An 18810-nucleotide genomic window follows, 5' to 3' on the forward strand; every position below is an offset into this window, starting at 1 on the left:
TATGTCATTAATATATATTGTAAAAAGCTGCAGTCCCAGCACTGATCCCTGCGGTACCCCACTGGTCACCGCCTGCCATTCCAAAAGGGAGCCGTTTATCACTACTCTTTGTTTCCTGTCAACCAACCAATTTTCAATCCAAGTTAATACTTTGCCCCCAATACCATGTGCCCTAATTTTGCTCACTAACCTCCTATGTGGGACTTTACCAAAGGCTTTCTGAAAGTCCAGGTACACTACATCCACTGGATCTCCCTTGTCCATCTTCAGAGTTACATCCTCAAAAAATTCCAGAAGATCAGTCAAGCACGATTTCCCCTTCATAAATCCATGCTGACTCTGACCTATCCTGTAACTGCTATCCAGATGTGTCGTAATTTCATCCTTTATAATTGACTCCAGCATCGTTCCCACCACTGAGGTCAGACTAACTGAGGACTAAATGAGGTGTCAAGTCTTGATTCTTTGGTGAGAACACTTTGGGGCCTTGTTTAATGCACTATATAAGTTATGTTTATCCACAATAACACGTTACATTTGATATGAAAAATAAGGAGGACAGACATTTGCTGCAAAGATAGAACCTAAACAGTAGCTTCCCAATGCCTGCACAGCCATACAACTTAGAGTGAATGTTGGTTGGAACTGTGTAAACTTCAGTTACCTTACTGCTGACCTTATGTTGGATTATAGGTTGGAGCCAGTGAATGAAGGAGGTGGAATAGGAACTTTGAGGAGAGGTAGAGAGGGAGCAAAACAATACTCCCTAAAACATGTATGTGCACCACGCAACAAGCTGAAATTTCACATGGATTGAAATAAACAGGCTACTCAAAATCATGAACTTTTAATATATAAGCAGACATGGGCATGATAGGAATGCTGAATTTGTAGCCTGCTAAACAGTAAGAAGAATTATAGGAAATATAGCTTTTCCTCACTAATGTAAGTAGTTACTTTATAAAATGAGCAACTTTAAATGAAACAATCTTCCCCTTACAAGCAATATAAAAGTTTTATATAGGTTCTATAGGTGCCTGTCAGAAATAAACAAAACATTGTACCCTGCAATTTAAATACTTACCTTTCTAAGTGACTTTAAGGAAAAAAAACTTTTAATTTAAAATGAATATTAAAATAAATGTTAACTCTTCCTGCTTACCTCTTAATCACTGCCTCTCCCACTCCCAATATACACAGTGAAAGCTGTTTCAGATTGCAGTATTACAGAGGCAAGCTGCAAGCTACAGAGGCGGTGAGCATGAGTGTGTTAAGCAGGAGGATCTGGCATGGGAGGTCCAGAACAGGTCAGTGAGCAGGAGGATCAGCAGTGACAGGGTGGGCTTACAGCAGGAAGGTTGGTGAGTGGGAAAGGCCTTTAGGGAGAAAGAACAGCCATCCAAAAATAGTGTTAGCTAAGACATATGATCCCAAGCCAGACCTGGCATGAAACAATATTAACGTGAAACCTCAATGTTAAATTCCGATATTGGCCCAATTAAAAATGCAACATTAAACCAAAACAATTTAAAACAGAGCAATTTTGACTTACTGTATTGATATGGAATTCTTCTTACCTAGTGACGAGGACTGCTGTTTCAGTTCTGTAACATTGGGTAATATCTCTGCTCTTTTCCACTCCTTCTGTTTAGGATGGTGTTCAATATTCTGTGTAAGGACCAGCTCATCAACCTGCTGAATACCTTCATTGGCATCCTGTGACCTTATCTGTGAATAAATATATACAAAGTCTAGAAATAAAAACACTAATGTCACAAAACCTGGCATAAAATGTACCCAGAGTAGAGCAAATCAGAGTCTGCGAAAGTTAGGATACAACGAAAAAGATTGACAAATCTCATTAGGTCAAATAGCATCCAAGTAAAGAAACAGAGCAAATGTTGGGTCATTGGCCTCTTAACTCTGTTTTATTTCACGGGGGCTGACCTTCCTAACTTTTTCCAGTAATTGGAAAATGCTTACTTCAGATTTCCATCAGTCTTAGTAAACTGCTTTGGCAAAAGTTGGGAATTTAGTACAAGTGGGATTCTGTGGTTAACTTATAAACAGCTACAAATTATAAGATTATTTTTAAGGCAACAGATTTCTGGCTGATTGTCTTTTTTGAAGAATGACAAGACAAATATAAATTGTCAGAAAACAATTAACCATTTACATACTCATGACTATAAAACCTTAAGACCATTGAAAGAAAATGGATATAAAGATGGATTAACAGTGGAAAGAAGGTATGGCTCTGGCATTTTCACTTGCTTTTTTAAATTATTCTTAAACATAATGGACAGTATTTGTTGCCCATCTCTAACTGCACTGTTGCAGTCTTGAACTGCTCACAAAAATAAAATCAAAAGCAAAATATTTTAGGTGTTAGAAGCCTATCAGTTGAATACTGAGGTCTATTCAGGTTTGTGAATGAAATTTATGAAAAAGATTATCTCTTGGATACATATTAGATAGGTCAGACTTATCTGACCAGAAAGATGGGCATTCATTCAAAGAAGAAATATGTGTACAAAACTGTACATAATTGAACAGTTGCAATTGCACAAAAGCAAAAATAATTAGGTGAAGTAATCATTTTTAACAGCCTTGATAGCATAAATGAAACATTCTGCAGTGTCACATACAATGGAGGACTCAGTGATTGGGTAGTTGGAGGTCATTCATATTTTGGGGGATGTAGGCACAAGTATTAAGGAACACTGAAAGAATAAAAATTAGGCTACTCCTAGCAAAGCTGGACACTACGGCAGATGACACAACTGGAGTAAAAAGTAGTTACCATTGTCTTAACCAGACCACAGAGCTGCTCTCTCATCGTCCGGTGGTGGTTTAGCCTAAGGGTCACCACACCTCAGGCGAGGGAAGAAGTTAAGAAGGAGAATCCGTCATGGTAACCTCAGCTGGTGAGGAATTAATCCATTCTGTTGTTGTCACTCTGCATCACAAACTTGCCATCCAGCCAACTGAGCTAACCAGCCCAGCATTAGTAGGAAAATGAACCCCAGAAACTCCCCAGGAATATTAACAAGGTGTTTCAGATCTGACTCAAAACATCATGTACACAACAAACCATGAGTTTGATTCTCAAAGTGATTTGAATAAAAGCAAAATACATGAATGCTGGAAATCTGAAATAAAAACAAAAAGTGGGAGAAACTTAGTAGGTCCAAAGCATCTATGAAGAGAGATACAGAGTTAACATGGAGTCCAATACGACACTTTATTAGAACTTCTTGTTCTGTTCTGAAGTCATATCAGACTCGAAACATTAACTCTTGTTTCTCTCTTCAGAGAATTTGGAGGCTGAAGACGATAATTATCATTAGTCTAAAAGATTTGAGTTGGTCACAAGAAGCTGTACAAGTTACTATTTTTTTAATCGTATGGTGTTAGATAGTGGTTGCACCACAAAGGCATGTTGAAAAGATTGGCTAAACTGCTATTTTGATTCATTCCAATATTGAGGATCAACTTTAGATTAGCAGAGCATGAAGGTCCAATTTGTTTTAGTTTGAGGGATGGTAACACATGGAGGTAAATAAAAAGAGTGGTGATTTCATGCAAAATTGCAAGCTAATTTATTTCGCTTAATGTAGTCTCCCATGGTATACCTTTGCCATTAAGGAGGCGCCCTATATAAAAAAAGACACAAATTGAACTGGAAACTATGCATAAGGCAATTGCACTTGGAAATTTGATGGATCTACATAACACTTCTATTGTTCTGTGCCGTTTATCTGATTGAGAAAGGTTTGATTAAAGGGATCCAATAAAGCTTTTAATCAATGTCAGCATCAGATTATAAAGATCAGGGTGAATAAAAAGCAAATTGTCTTAAACTGGGACAGAGAATTGGTTCATCTTTCTTGTCAAAGATGAGAAATCATGCTAAATGTGTAATTCATGAAGTGCATACAAGGCTGAAAATGATTAGTAAATAATGTTAAATATTTAGGAAGTAACAGACATCATGATGAGGACCAAACAATGATAGGAGATGAAGTCATGGAGAAATGAAATAAAAACAAAGTGCTGGAGAAACTCAGGTATCTGGAAACTTCTGTGGAGAGAGAGTAACAGAGTTAAAGTTTTAAGTGCAATAGCTGGCAACTGCCCTGGCCTGGACAGTTCATACGAAGAAGGACTGGAGGACATAGACCCAGTCAAATGGTCAATGGGAGAAATCTTAAATTTCCTTGTGTGCGAGGTGACAGTCTTCTTGCCCTAGAGGGAAGTATGATTAATTCAATCTTTTTCAGCAATTTGAATGCTTTATGTACAAGGTCTAAGGCATCAGATAACATCATCCAAGGTTGGCTTTAATTCTGGGAATATGATGGAGTAGAGAAGAGAGGGCCATAAGGAATAAAAGTCCAGGTAAGGTAAGGTAATAGGGGTAATGGTAAGACAGTGGTTATTCAACATTATAAACTATTAAGCTTGAATAACAATTCAATGGATTGATTACAAACTTCGTGACACTGAGTCACTCCAGAAAGCAACGAGGCACCCTGCACTTCTCAAACTCATATATACTGTAATGGCACTCCTGAGAAACTCACAACAATAGATTAGGACCAGATGGTATTAGACTGAGCAACTATGATGCACAGGACTATCTGCTAAAAGTGAAAGGAGGGATGAAACTTATCTTTTAAAATCACAGGCTTAGCTAGTATTTCTACCCATTCTAACTGCCCTTGAGAAAATTGTCATGAACTGTCTAATTGAACCACTGCAGCCCACTTAGTATAAAGTCAGAAGTCACACAAAATAAGGTTTATTTGAAATCACAAACTTTCGGAGTACTGCTCCTTTGTCAGGTGAACTGGAGGGAAACTTGCTGGCACAGAATTCCCTCCACTTCAACTGACAAAGGAGCAATGCTTCAAAAGCTTGTGATTGCAAATAAACTGATTGGAAAATCTGGTGTCATGTGACTTCTGACTTTATTGATCCCAGTCCAACACCTCCACATCATTTATTATAGGTACACAAACAGAATGGTGACAGAGGTTGCTCCAGGATTCTGACCCAGTGACAGTAAGGGACAGGGATATAGTGTCAAGTCAGAGTGGTATACAGCTTGAAGGGAAACATGCAGACAGTGGTGGTGATGTTCCCATTCAGCTGTTGCTTGTCCTTTTAGGAGATTGAAGTTGAGAGTTTGGAAAGTGATTTGGAGGAACCTTGGTGAGTTAATGCATTACCTGTTTGGAAATTGCTATCACTGTGTTCTGGTGGCAAATGAAGTGAATGTGAAATGTGATGGATAGTTTGCTCCTCAAGCAGTGTTCTGGATTATGTTGAGTTTCTTCAGTGTTATTAGAGCTGTACCAATCAGGCAAATAGAGAGTATTCCATCCCACTCCTAACTTGTGCCTTGTAAATGATGCTCAGGCAATGGAGTTAGTTGGTAAGTTACTCCTACATAATTCCTAGCCCCTGACCTGCTCTTGAAGCCACAATCCTCTTACAGCTGGTCCAGTTCAGTGACCATCTCTGACCACATGACTCTTCATTCGCTGCAAGACTGGAGCGACTGGGCTTGTATACCCTTGAGTTTAGAAGACTGAGAGGGGATCTGATTTACACGTATAAGATTATTAAAGGATTGGACACTCTGGAGGCAGGAAACATGTTTCTGCTGATGGGGGAGTCCCAAACCAGAAGACACAGCTTAAAAATAAGGGGTAGGCCATTTAGGACAGAGATGAGGAGAAACTTCTTCACCCAGAAAGAGGTGGCTGTGTGGAATGCTCTGCCCCAGAAGGCAGTGGAGGCCCAGTCTCTGGATTCGTTTAAGAAAGAGTTGGGTAGAGCTCTCAAGGATAGTGGAATCAAGGGTTATGGAGATAAGGCAGAAACAGGATACTGATTAAGGATGATCAGCCATGATCATATTGAATGGTGGGTGCAGGCCCGAAAGGCTTACTCCGGAACCTATTGTCTATTCAGATTAGGTACAGAGGAACCTCCATTATCTGAAGGACACGGGCTAGGAGTATTTCACTCCGTTAATTGAATTCCGGATAATTGAATGCTGGGTAACAGTTTAGTTGAGCATTTGGACATTGCTATCTTGCCGGATAATCCAATATTCGGATAATCAAATGCCAAATAATTGAGGTTCCTCAGTATTTCAAATTAGGCCTGCAATTGATGACAGGATGGTGTGAGGCAGGTATAGGAACCTGGTTGGGGGTGCGGGGGTGGAGGAGTTCTAATTTGAGGACCATCAGCCTCTGCAATTGTCCAACAATTATGGGATTTTTGCAAGCTCTGTGTATGAGAGTTAGGACTTCAGGGAGATCAACACACTGACCAAAGCAGCATGGTACAGGGAAATATTCAAGTTGGGGAATGGAGGGGTAAGATGACAATTCTGTCATTTTAAAAAGGCTCTTGTGTCTTTGGGTCTTCTTTTGCAGAGAGATCGTAAAGGTAGAGGTACAGAAGTGTCTAGTTTAATGCTGAAAGGGGAGTGGCCAGTTCTCCCAGTTCAGGGTTTCTCTACTTTGTTTTAGCTGTAGCAGTCACATGAGAGAGTCTAGGGGAGTTGGAAGCTTGAGGAAAGAACTCCTCTGGCTTACTTCTGAAGTCTCTTTTGGCTGTTGTTCCCTCCTGCCTGTAAGAACCTGTTTCTGTGGGATGTTTCTGTGCGGGAACTGTAAATCAGTAATACTTGCTGCATCTGCTTGGTTAAATTTTCCATAGGTAAGTTCTGCTAAATTCTGTTTTGTTGTGCTTGTTTTTTTTTAAAACTGTAGTGTTTAAATAAATTCTTTCCTTATTTAAAACCAAATGAGTTGATCAGCTACGTCACACCTGAAATATCTACTTTTAAAAGAAGAAAAAACATCTGGGTCTAGGCCACCTTCTTCAAATATTTTGAGGGGATCTGACCTGGTCCATAACAGAGGAAATAAGAATATAGGAGTGGTAGGGGACAGAATAATTGGGGGTATATACTCAACTCTGCAGTTACCAAATGATGCATTGCTGCTCTATTTCCAAGGTTAAGGATATCTCCTCAGGACTGAAGGAGAACTTGTGAATGGAAGAGGAGGGATCCAGTTTCATTATCACATTGGTACCAACAACATTGACAGAACTAGAAAGGAGGTTTCTCTGGGAAGAATTTATACTGTTTGGAGCTTAATTAAAAAGCAGAACCTCCAACCTGATAATCTATGGATTATTACTTCAGCTAAAGGCAAACTGGCATAGGGTAAATAAAGTCAATTTAAATGCTTGGCCCAAACTTGGTGTGAGTGCAGTGGATTTCAGTTCATAGGGTAGTGGGGTGAATTAAATATGATAGCAAGAAGTAATCTTGTATGGGAAGATGTAGAATCCTTATGGTTGAGGTAAGAAACAACAAAAGGAATGAGTTATTGATAGAAGAAACAACTGTGCTAAACACAATTGTAGTTGCAAAGGAAGTGAGGCAGGGCTGGCTGAAGTGCAGTGGGAAGAAGTTCAGCAGCCCAACAACAGTTAAAAAATGATGGCATACATTTAAGAAATAGTCCATGATTCAAAACAAAAAGATCCAAGTGAGAAAGTACAATTCTAGGAAGGGAATAATCATGGTTGGCTTAATGAGGAAAGTTAAGGATAACATTAAAATAAAAACATACCATGTGGCAAAGAGTAGTGGTAAAATTGAGAATTGGGATTTTCTCTTAAAACCAAAGATAACTAAATAAAAAGAGGGAAAAAACAAACTTTGAGGGAAACGTGCAAGTAATATCAAGATGGATAGCAAAAGCTTATTTAAAAGGCCAAAATGAACACTCCAAGAACAAGGCTTCGGAAATAATAATGGAAGAATCAGGAAATGGCATAGGTGTTGAATAAATAATCACATAAATTTTCACAGGAGAAGACACAGATAGCACTCCAAAAATAATGAAAAATCAAGGAGCACACAGTGAAGAGGAAATAAATAATAAGTCACCAGAAAGAAAAGTACTAGGGAAACAAATGGGGCTAAGGACTGAAGTCCCCTGAATCTGATGTAATGCATCCTAGAATATTAGAAGCTATAGTGATAGTGGATGTACTGGCAGTCATCATCCAAGAATCTTTAGGTTCTGGAAAAGTGGATGAGGAATGAAAAACTGCCAATATAACACTTATATTCAAAAAGAGTAGGCCGACAAAAGCCGACAACTATTGACCAGTTGGCTTAACCAGTCTGCTACTGGGGGATGTAATTTAAAAATGCATAACATAATCAAACAGTCAACATGGCCTCATGGAGAGGAAAATCATGCCTGACAAATTTATTAGAATTATTTGAGGTGGTAACAAACTGGATAAAAAAAGGGGAAGAAGTGAATATAATGGATGTAGATTTCCAGGTGTTTAATAAGGTACCAAAACATTAGGCTACTTAATAAAAAAAACCCATGGTATTGGAGGTACTTTATTAACATGGACTGGGTAATTAAAAAAGACAAAGTTGGAATAAGGGCTGGCATTTTCTGGATGGCAATCTGTAACTAATAGAGTGCCTCATTTTTAGGTATGCCCTCCTGCACTCTTCATTGAAATAGGGTTGCTCTCCCAGCACAGAGTTATTTTGGGTCATGAGATTATAGACTGGGGGGCAAGTACAACTCTGCTGCTGCAAGTCACCCACAGTACCTCACAGATACTCAGTTTTGTCCCATTTATCACAATGATCATGTCACATCATTTGAATGTGAACATAAGACTTGATATCCACAATCATTACAGTGGTCCCTCCCACTAATGCTGTCATGGACAAATGGATCTGCAACAGGTACATTAGTGAGGACAAGATCAAATATATTTTTCTCGTTAATTCTCTCCCATTTGCTACTTACTCTGTCTAACATCTATGGCTTTAAGATTCCAGCAGCTCAGTTAACAGTAGTGCTGTGTTAATTTGACATTAAAGGGGTTAACCACACATTAAAGACTCCTACCCAGAGTCCATTCTGTGCCCTTGTCATCCTCAATGCAATGTTCAGCAAGTAGTGGTATTGATTCATCAGCTGAGGAGTATCGTAGATAGTGATGTTTTCCTTGCCATCCATGACCTGATACCTCAAGACTTCATTGGACTCTGAGTCAATCTAGAGGATGTGCAGGACAATCCAGTGAATATACAACTACCTCTGAACAGTGATGTTTTCTGTTTGTTTGGTCCCATGAGAAAGAGTGAAGGCTTGACCAGTCTGATTGATAGCTTTCCCAATTTTGACACAATCCACCTGATGTTGCTAAGGCCTTTGCAGGGTTGACAGTGCTAGGACTGCTGCTGTCATCTCAAGTGGCCAATACAGTTGCAATTTTTTTTGTTTCGACTTTGTCATAGGAAAAGCCACTGACAAGTTAAATATTAGTTAAATGTTCAAGATGATGGATAATCTGGCAAGTCTCTCTCTTGACTAAATTCTTTGCAGCGTAGATCAGCCAACATAAAAAACTGGTTTTCTCAAGGTGAAAGTTCCAGAGAGAAGTGTGCTTGAAATCATCTAAAGAGCTATACCAGAAGAGAAACAGTGAAAATGTGTTTATGATTTGAATGGTGTGTTGAGTTTGTGTGTTACCCAGTAAGATCTGTGGTACTGAAAATCAGTAAGCATTTCTTACAATACTAGAACCAAAAAGAAACATTTACTGTCATCTTCATGATTAACATTGACGACTTATGTAGTGGCACTGCAAAATTTGAGAATGATGTTATTAAAAATTCAGGTGCAATCTGAGATTGGAGTTCAGGTTTCAAGGGCTTTTAAATTCTTTGGTTTATACATAAAGACGTCCAGTGTAACTTTAAGTCATTAATTCGATTTAGAGTGTTACTCTTATCCCAGTTAATTGTGCTAGGTTCTTACGGAAAAACAATGTCACATCGAGAAAAGACAGCAACCAAGCTTCAAGGTTGGTTGATTGAATTTACCACGTACTCTGATAAGGTTAGTCTGAATTTTGTTATATTAGAAGTAACTACTACAGTGAAGCACCTTAAGTCATGGATGTTTTAAGGGCAAACAAAACATTAAAAAGTTAAAATGTGAGGAATTGTGTTCTTTAATTCTCTTATGTAATGGAAAAGCAGAACATTAGTTATTCTTAGTACTGATATTGTCATTATTCCCCAACAGTCATTGAGTGCAGTGGCTTTATAAAATATTCAATACATTAAAAGGAAATGTTGCCCCTCCTAAGCTGAGAAAATATTATTTCCTTAAAATAATTTCCTATTTCCTTAATATAGTTTCCTACTTGACTTATAGAAATACTGATTCTTCTGGAAACAACAGCTATCGAATTGTATGTGTCAAATACAAGAGGTATTTTGTGTCAAATACATGGAGTCAAATACATGTGTCAAATACATGGAGCTTTGTTAATATTGTGTAAGACTATGAAGTAAAGTTTTTTTTTGCTTTGTGGTGAGTGAGCATTACCCCAAAGAATGATTTTCTCACTCAGTGGGCACACTATTCAAATACATAGAACATAGAAAAATACAGCGCAGTACAGACCCTTCGGCCCTTGATGTTGCGCCGATCCAAGCCCACCTAACCTACACTAGCCCACTTTCCTCCAAATGCCTATCCAATGCCCGTTTAAATGCCCATAAAGAGGGAGAGTCTGCCAGTAACAGTGGTGGACTCTCCCTCTTTATGGGCATTTAAACGGGCATTGGGGTTAGGATATGGAGGAAAGTGGGCTAGTGTAGGTTAGGTGGGCTTGGATCGGCACAACATCGAGGGCCGAAGGGCCTGTACTTCGCTGTACTTTTCTATGTTCTATGTTCAATGTATTTGAATAGTGTGCCCACTGAGTGAGAAAATCATTCTTTGGGATAATGCTCACTCACCACAAAGCAAAAATAAAAAAACTTTACCTCACAGTTTCACACAATATTAATAAAACTCCATGATCAAATGATGCAATTCACTAGTTATCTGACCATTTCACAAAAAGAAAAAAAAAATTACTGGTGGTTCTAGAAGAGAAGCATTTTGGAATGCTTTATAACAAACATAAAATTCTTTTCACTATGTTTTAAAATATTACGTGTGAAGATATTGTTTTGAACAAAACTGTAGAAATTAAGACGGGAAAGCTAGATGTGAGGTGTACTCTAATCCTCATGTTTCACTTGTAGTCCAAGCCAATGGTAATATTTACACGTTCAAGCCCTTTTTGTTAACGTTGTTCATTATTAATTTTATTTGATATTTAAAAATGAAAAGACACTGTCATTGTCTTTAGCCTTGTAACAGATTAAAAACTTTCAAAAAGACATTCAAACTTGCAGATGACTGTTGAAAAGATATGATCTTAACACAAAGATTCTTACTGTAAGAAATGGACTAAAAGCACTTGACTGAAGGATGGAACTGCAAAGTACTTGAATGTGCATGGTAAAACTGCTTTGTCAAGGGCGGGGGAGGGGGGAAAATCATGTCTAACAAATCTATTACAATTCTTTGAAGAGGTAATAAACAAATTAGACACAGGAGAGTCAGTGAATGTTATTTATTTGGATTTCAAGAGGCTGCACAGGAGACTGCTAAATAAGGTAAGAGCCCATGGTGTTATGGGCAAGATATTGGCATGGATGTAGGATTGGCAGGATGGCAAAAGGCAAACAGTGGGAATAAAGAGGTCTTTTTCAGGACAGCAGCTGGTGACTAGTGGAGTTCTGTGGGGTCCAGCATTGGGACCACAACTATTCACATTCTGAATTAATGACCTAGATGAAAGAACTGGGAGCATTATTGCCAAGTTGGCAGATGACACAAAGATAGGTAGAGAGACAGATATGTTGAGACTGCAGAAGGCTAGGAGAGGGAGTAAAGAAGTGGCAGATGGAATATAAGGGAGTGAGGTTATGCAGTTTGATCGGAAGAATAGAGGCACAGACTCTTCTAAAAGGACAAGGCTTCGGAAATCTGAAGCACAAAGGGACTCGGGAATCGCAATTCAAGATTCTCTTAGGATTAACATTCAACAAATGCAATGTTAGAATTCACTTCAAGGGTGTGAGAATATAAGAGCAGGGATGTGAAGACTAGGGTCTGATCAGACCTCATTTGGAATATTGAGAGCAGTTTTGGGGCCATATCTAAAGGAGGTTATGCTGGATTTGGAGGAGGTCCAGAGCAAGTTTGCAAGAATGATCCGAGGAATGAAGGACTCGTCATATTAAGAGCGAATGAGGATTCTGTCTGTACTTAAGAGCTTAGAAGGATGAGCGGAGAAACTCATTGAAACTTACAGAATACTAAGAGACCTAGATACAGTGGACATGGAGAAGATATTTTCACTAGGAGGAGAGACTAGGAGAGATTCAATGTGAAGGGATGATCTGAAAGAAATGAGATGGGGAGGTGCATCTGTGGAACTCACTGTCACAGAAAGCTGTGGAGGCCAAGTCATTGAGTGCATTTAAGATAGAGATAGATGGATTCTTGATTAGTAAGGGGATCAAAGGGAGAAGGCAGGAAAATGGGGTTAGGAAAGTAGAGCCATGGTTGAATGGGAGAGCACTCAGGCAGCTGAATGGCCTAATTCTGCTCCTATATCTTATGGTCTTATTGTCTTGTGGACTAAAAACTACTTTTGTAAGCAACATTTACATCAAAATGCACAAAATAATTATGGCTTTCACTTTTAACTATGAAAAATACTTGACAGGTACACTGTACATGTCCCTTAAGTAACCAATCAATTTCACAACAGACAACAATTACAACCTTAGCTCAAAACTCCAGGGATCTATGAACTTGTAGCTTGCAAGGGGCTGATAGATTTTGACATTAAGACTAAGGTCAACTGATCAACTGATTCTGATACCTCAGTCTTCAGCAAGCCCATAAAATCAAACTGCTATTTTGATTCGCCACTTCCAACCTTGGACTCTGATCTTTCTCAAGTATCTCTCCTCTTTTGCCTTGCTTTCATACAACATAGGACATTACAGCGCAGTACAGGCCCTTTGGTTCCACAGGTCGGTGCAATATCGAGGGCCAATCTGAAGCCAATCTAACCTACACTATTCCATTTTCATCTAAATATTTATCCAATGACCATTTAACTGCTCTTAAAATTGGTGACTCTACTACTGTTACAGGCAGGGCATTCCACACCCCTGCTACTCTGAGTAAAGAAACAACCTCTGATATCTGTCCTAAATCTATCACCCCTCAATTTAAAGCTAAGTCCCCTCGTGCTACCAAACCCATCCAAGAAAAAGGCTCTCATTGTCCACCCTATCTAACCCTCTGATTATCTTGTATGTCTCACGTCCCAACCTTCTTCTCTAAAGAAAACAGTCTCAAGTCCCTCAGCCTTTCCTCATACGACCTTCCCTCCATAACCAAGGCAACATCCTAGTAAATCTCCTCTGAACCCTTTCCAAAGCTTACATATCCTTCCTATAATGCAGTGACCAGAACTGTACGTAATACTCACAGCAAATGCACCAGGTTTGTACAACTGCAAGACCTTGTGGCTCCCAAACTCAATCCCTCTACCAATAAAAACTAACACACCGTATGCGTTCTTAACAACCCTATCAACCTGAGTGGCAACTTTCAAGGATTATGTACATGGACACAGAGATCTCTCTGCTCATCTACACACCCAAGAATCATATCATTAGCCCAGTACTCTCAGTCCAGCTCTGCAGTTTATCTATGTTTCTCTGTAACCTAGAACTTCCTTCTTCACACCCACAACTCTACCAGACTTAGTATCATCCACAAATTTACTAACCCATTCTTTTATGCCCTCATCCAGGTCATTTATATAAATGTCAAATAACAGTGGACCCAAAACAGATCCTTGCGGTACACCACTAGTAACTGAACTCCAGGATGAGCATTTCCCATCAACCACCACCCTCTGTCTTCTTTCAGCTAGCCAATTTCTAATCCAAACCGCTAAATCACTCTCAATCCCAAGCCTCCGTATTTTCTGCAATAGCCTACCGTCGGGAACCTTATCAAATGCCTTACTGAAATCCATTTACACCACATCAACTGCTTTACCCTTATCCACCTGTTTGGTCACTATCTCACAGAACTCAATAAATTTATGAGGCATGACCTACCCTTGACAAAACAGTGTTGACTATCCCTAATCAACTTATTCTTCTCTCGATAATTATAAATCCTATCTGTTAGAACCTTTTCCAACACTTTACCCACAACTGAAGTAAGGTTCATTGTTCTATAATTACCAGGGTTGTCTCTATTTGCCTTCTTGAACAAGGGGACAACATTTGCTATCCTCCAGTCTTCTGATACTATTCCTGTAGACAATGACGACAGAAAGATCAAAACCAAAGGCTCTACACTCTCCTCCCTGGCTTCCCAGAGAATCCTAGGATAAATCCCATCCAACCCAGGGGACTTATGTTCATATTCTCCAGAACTGCTAACATCTCCTCTTTGTGAACCTCAATCCTGTCTTACCTAGTAGGCTGTACCTCGACAACACTATCTTTTTTCTGCGTGAAAATATTCATTTAGTGCTTCCCCCATCTCCCCTGACTCCATGCACAACTTCCCACTAATACCCTTGATTGGCCCTAGTCTTTCTCTAGTTATTCTTTTATTCCTGGCATACCTGTAGAAAGCTTTATGGTTTCCCTTGATCCTATTTGCCAAGGACGCCTCATGTGTCCTCCTGGCTCCTCTTAGTTCTCTCTTTAGGTATTTCCTGGCTAACTCGCAACTCTCAAGCGCCCTAACTGAGCCTTCACGTCTCACCCTAACATAAACCTTCTTCTTCCTCTTGACAAGAGATTCAACTTCTTTCGTAAATCACAGCTCCCTCGCTCAACTACTTCCTCCCTGCCTAAAAAGTAAATACGTATCATGGACACACAGAGAAGCTGTTCCTTGAATAAGCTCCACATTTCAATTTTTCCCATCCTCTACAATTTCCTTCCCCATCCTTTGCAACCTAAATCTTGCCTAATCACATTGTAATTGCCTTTCCCCCAGTTGTAACTCTTGCCCTGCATTATTACATTCTCTGCAGTGTGGAAACAGGCCATTTGGCCCAAAAGGTCCACACCGACCCTCCAAAGAGTAACCCATCCAGACCCATTTCCCTCTGACTAATGCACCTAACACTATGGGCAATTTAACCAATTCACTTGACCTGCACATCTTTGGACTGCGGGAGGAAACCGGAGCACTTGGAGGAAACCTACGCAGACACGGGGAGAATGTGTAAACTCCACACAGACAGTCGCCAGAGGCTGGAATCGAACCAGGGACCCTGGTTCCAGCAGTGCTAACCACTGAGCCACAGTGCCACCCTATACCTATTATATACCTGCCCATTTCCATTGCTAATGTAAACATAACTGAATTGTGGTTACTATCACCAAAGTGCTTACCTACCTCCAAATCTAACACCTGGCTGGGATCATTACCCAGTACCAAATCCAACGTAGTCTCACCCCTTGTTGACATACTGTGAGAGGAAACCTTCCTGCACACACTGGACAAAAACTGATCCAACTAAAATACTTGAACTATCGTATTTCCAGTCAATATTTGAAAAGTTAAAGTCCCCCATAACAATGACCCTGTTCCTCTCGCTCCTATCCAGAATCATCTTTGCTGTCCTTTCCTCTACATCTCTGGAAGTATTCGGAGGCAGAGAGAAAACTCCTAACAGGGTGACCTCTCCTTTCCGGTTTCTAATCTCAGCCCATACTAACTTTCATCAAGTTCATCTTGTCCACATTACTGCTTGTGCTCTCAACCCTATGCCTACCAATTTGTTGATCACAATCTCTGTTTCTGCATTTACTAATATTCTTAAACTGGCTCTATTTTGATAGTCAGCCTTTGCCTCAAGCCTGTCAGATCACCCTAGAGACTTCTTTACTTGCAAACTACCAGCCCATTTCCCTTTCCTTTCAAAACTCCTTGAATGTACTGTTACATTCCAATTAATGTCTATCTTCTCTGAAGTTCTTGACTTCATCTCTCCAATAAACCCATACTACACTATTCCATCAAAAATTACAAAATGCAACAATAACCAAAGCAAAACCCCTTTGTTCCTCCAGATCCATTTGCAGCTTCTGATGTGGTTGAGCATACCAAACCCCTCCATTCATTCAGTTAAATGAGATGCATCTGATCTGTTTTCATTACTTTTTTTCAGTCGCAGGCAGAGAATCACCTTCAATGGCTTATTTTCCATATTCCCACTTCTACCTTGTGCCACTAAAAAATCTCTATCAAGGCTTCTGGGCAAAAGATGAGCAAGTTGGACCCTCAATCATTAGCGATGAGAAGAAAGAGTGGTTACATTACTGAAATGTAAGGTTGAGGAGCTTAACAAGGTAGGATCAGGAGACCTTCTAAGGGGCACAGTTTAAAAAATTATACTTCTACCATTAAGATATGGACGAGGAACTTTACCCCTCAGTGAATTAAACAGATTTTCATTACAAAAGCTAATCAAGGATAATGGTGGGCTGTTAATATTTGACTTGAAGTTGAGCTTCTGACCACATATCTGCTGTCACTGAGATCTCTCTTGTCCCACATTTGAAACATTGTCGGCCTCTGCTCGGTCCCATTCATCTTTTGAAATCCTCTCTTTAGCCTTTTTTACTCTTAAATTTGACTTTTCTAACACATTCCAGAAAAGGGTCCCAAATTCTACCCTCCATAAACATGATCCCATCCAAACTTCTGATGCCCATGTTTTAACTTGCATTAAATAACTACACACCTATACGGATTTCCATGGAGCTGGATTTTAAAGTTCTTGTCCTTTTATTCGTACCTCTTTACCCTTCCATATCTCAATAATCTTCTCCAGACCTGCAAACCTCAAGATATTTGTGGTTCTCTAAAACATTTTTTTTAATCCACAAAAGCTGTTGAAACTGCTGGAGGTAATCAAGCTGATTAAAATCATGAAAATTGGAAGAAATTATTATGGGAAAGCAAAGGCTACAACATATGCCCAACTACTGGAACAGGATTTACAATTTAAAACACCTATGTCTGAAGATATGTATTTCCATGAAATTATCAGAACTAGAATAGCAATAGTGAAGAAATCATTCTCTAAACAAAGTTCAGCATAGAACTGGCAAGAATAAGAAAAAGAATATCAAACAGTGCTTTACTAAGTCTTGATGCAAGGAGGTGGAACAAGAACGTGAGCAAAATAGACACTGAAAGACTAGAAATGTGGTACAGGAGAAGGATGAAGAGGGTCAGCCGGAAAGAACAACACCAGCAAAGAACATTAAAAAATATCAAAAGGCAACAAGGCTGTATTGGCTGCATATCCGAAAGAATGAGAACTTGTTCTAGGAGGTGAGGAAACTTAGAAGGTTGTAGTCCAAGAGGGAGAACAGTAATGCTAAACAGCTTGAAATGGAAGGCTCATGAAAGCAACTAAAAGAAAAATGCAACAAAGACTGAAATTGCTGGAAAGGCTCAGCAGGTCTGGCAATATCTGTGAAGATCAAAGTTAACATTGCAGGTCTAGTGACCCTCAGAACTGCAAGAAGTCCAGACCCGAAACATTAACTCTGATTTCTCTTCACAGATGCTGCTAGACTTATAGAGTTATAGAAATGAGCTTTTCCAGCAATTTCAGTTTTTGTTTGATTTACAGCATTCGTAGTAATGACTGCATGACATGGGTAAGAGGACAGGGTTTCTTGTGCAAGTCACCACTACAACAATCCTGATTGTTCAGCAATCTGAATATGAATCACTTTGCTACCAGCAGCTTACATCAACTATTCACCCCAAACGTTGGAATTTCTACCTAAACCAATCTGCTTCTTTATGTTCGTAAAATGCTACTTAAAAACAATTTTTTCACCCAGTATTTGGTAGCTGCCCAAACATTTTGTGCACTTGGATACAAGAACCTTGTCTGAATGTTCGCGGGAAGTACCGTGACACAATGTTAAAGATGATGCGTAAATAAAAGTGGCTACTGGATAGAAATTAAATTAGAATGCCAACCATCAAATGCCAAGCAAACAGGAAATTTGGCTGGTACACTAAGCACTACCTTACAGTTTACTTCTGTACCACCAGTAACTATCAAGGCAAAATTTGCAAGATATCAACTTTCAATAAAACTGACTGTAACTACTCATGTTTGAACAAAGACATAATACTACATTCATGATCAATTTTACCACCTACTGCCTTGTAATTGGTTCACATTAAGTTAGATTATTGGAGAAACATTCTTGTTCAATTTATACAAGTCAATAAAAAATGTCAGTCAAAAATCAGAAATAGTCTCGCAAATAAACCACTAGGCCATCAGCTCGTCTTAACAAAGCTACCAAAGGCATACGTAGGCAATGAAATTCATTAATGTCTTCCAGCGTGCCAGAGCAACCTGCAACTGAGTGAGTAAAAGAACATTTGACAACCAAGATAAGTGATCCTTGCCAACCGATACATAGAATTATACAAAATAGATGCAGGAATAGGTCATTTGGCCCTTTGAGCTCTGATTTCCTCCCAGAATCCAAAGACGTGAAGGTTAGGTGAACTGGCTATGCTGAATTGCCCATAAGTGTTCAGGGATGTATAGGTGAGGTGCATTTGTCAGGGGAAATGTAAAGCAATAGGGTAGGGGAATGGGTCTGAGTTGGTTACTCTTCAGGAGGGTAGGAGTGGCCTTGTTGGGTGAAATGGCCTGTTTCCCGACTGTAGGGATTCTATGCTTTTATGATCTAACTGCTAAACTACAAAGATCAGTCCCGTTGGA

At 39.4% G+C, this 18810-nt stretch overlaps 1 protein-coding gene across 6 annotated transcripts in view; it reads right to left on the reverse strand.

Annotated features, from left to right (window-relative positions):
* Positions 1-18810, reverse strand: part of nsd1a (nuclear receptor binding SET domain protein 1a) — a 322813-nt gene that overhangs the window by 186203 nt on the left and 117800 nt on the right. For all 6 annotated transcript variants that reach the window (XR_009645526.1, XR_009645527.1, XM_060836973.1 and 3 more), the window contains one exon: positions 1578-1728. Coding sequence is in view for 4 of the 6 variants with exons in the window: in XM_060836973.1 (XP_060692956.1) it covers positions 1578-1728 (151 nt within the window). In the remaining 2 variants the exon portion in view is untranslated. The remainder of the gene's footprint in view (positions 1-1577; positions 1729-18810) is intronic.

Source organism: Hemiscyllium ocellatum, chromosome 16, assembly GCF_020745735.1.
Source record: "Hemiscyllium ocellatum isolate sHemOce1 chromosome 16, sHemOce1.pat.X.cur, whole genome shotgun sequence".
Lineage (NCBI taxonomy): Eukaryota > Metazoa > Chordata > Chondrichthyes > Orectolobiformes > Hemiscylliidae > Hemiscyllium > Hemiscyllium ocellatum.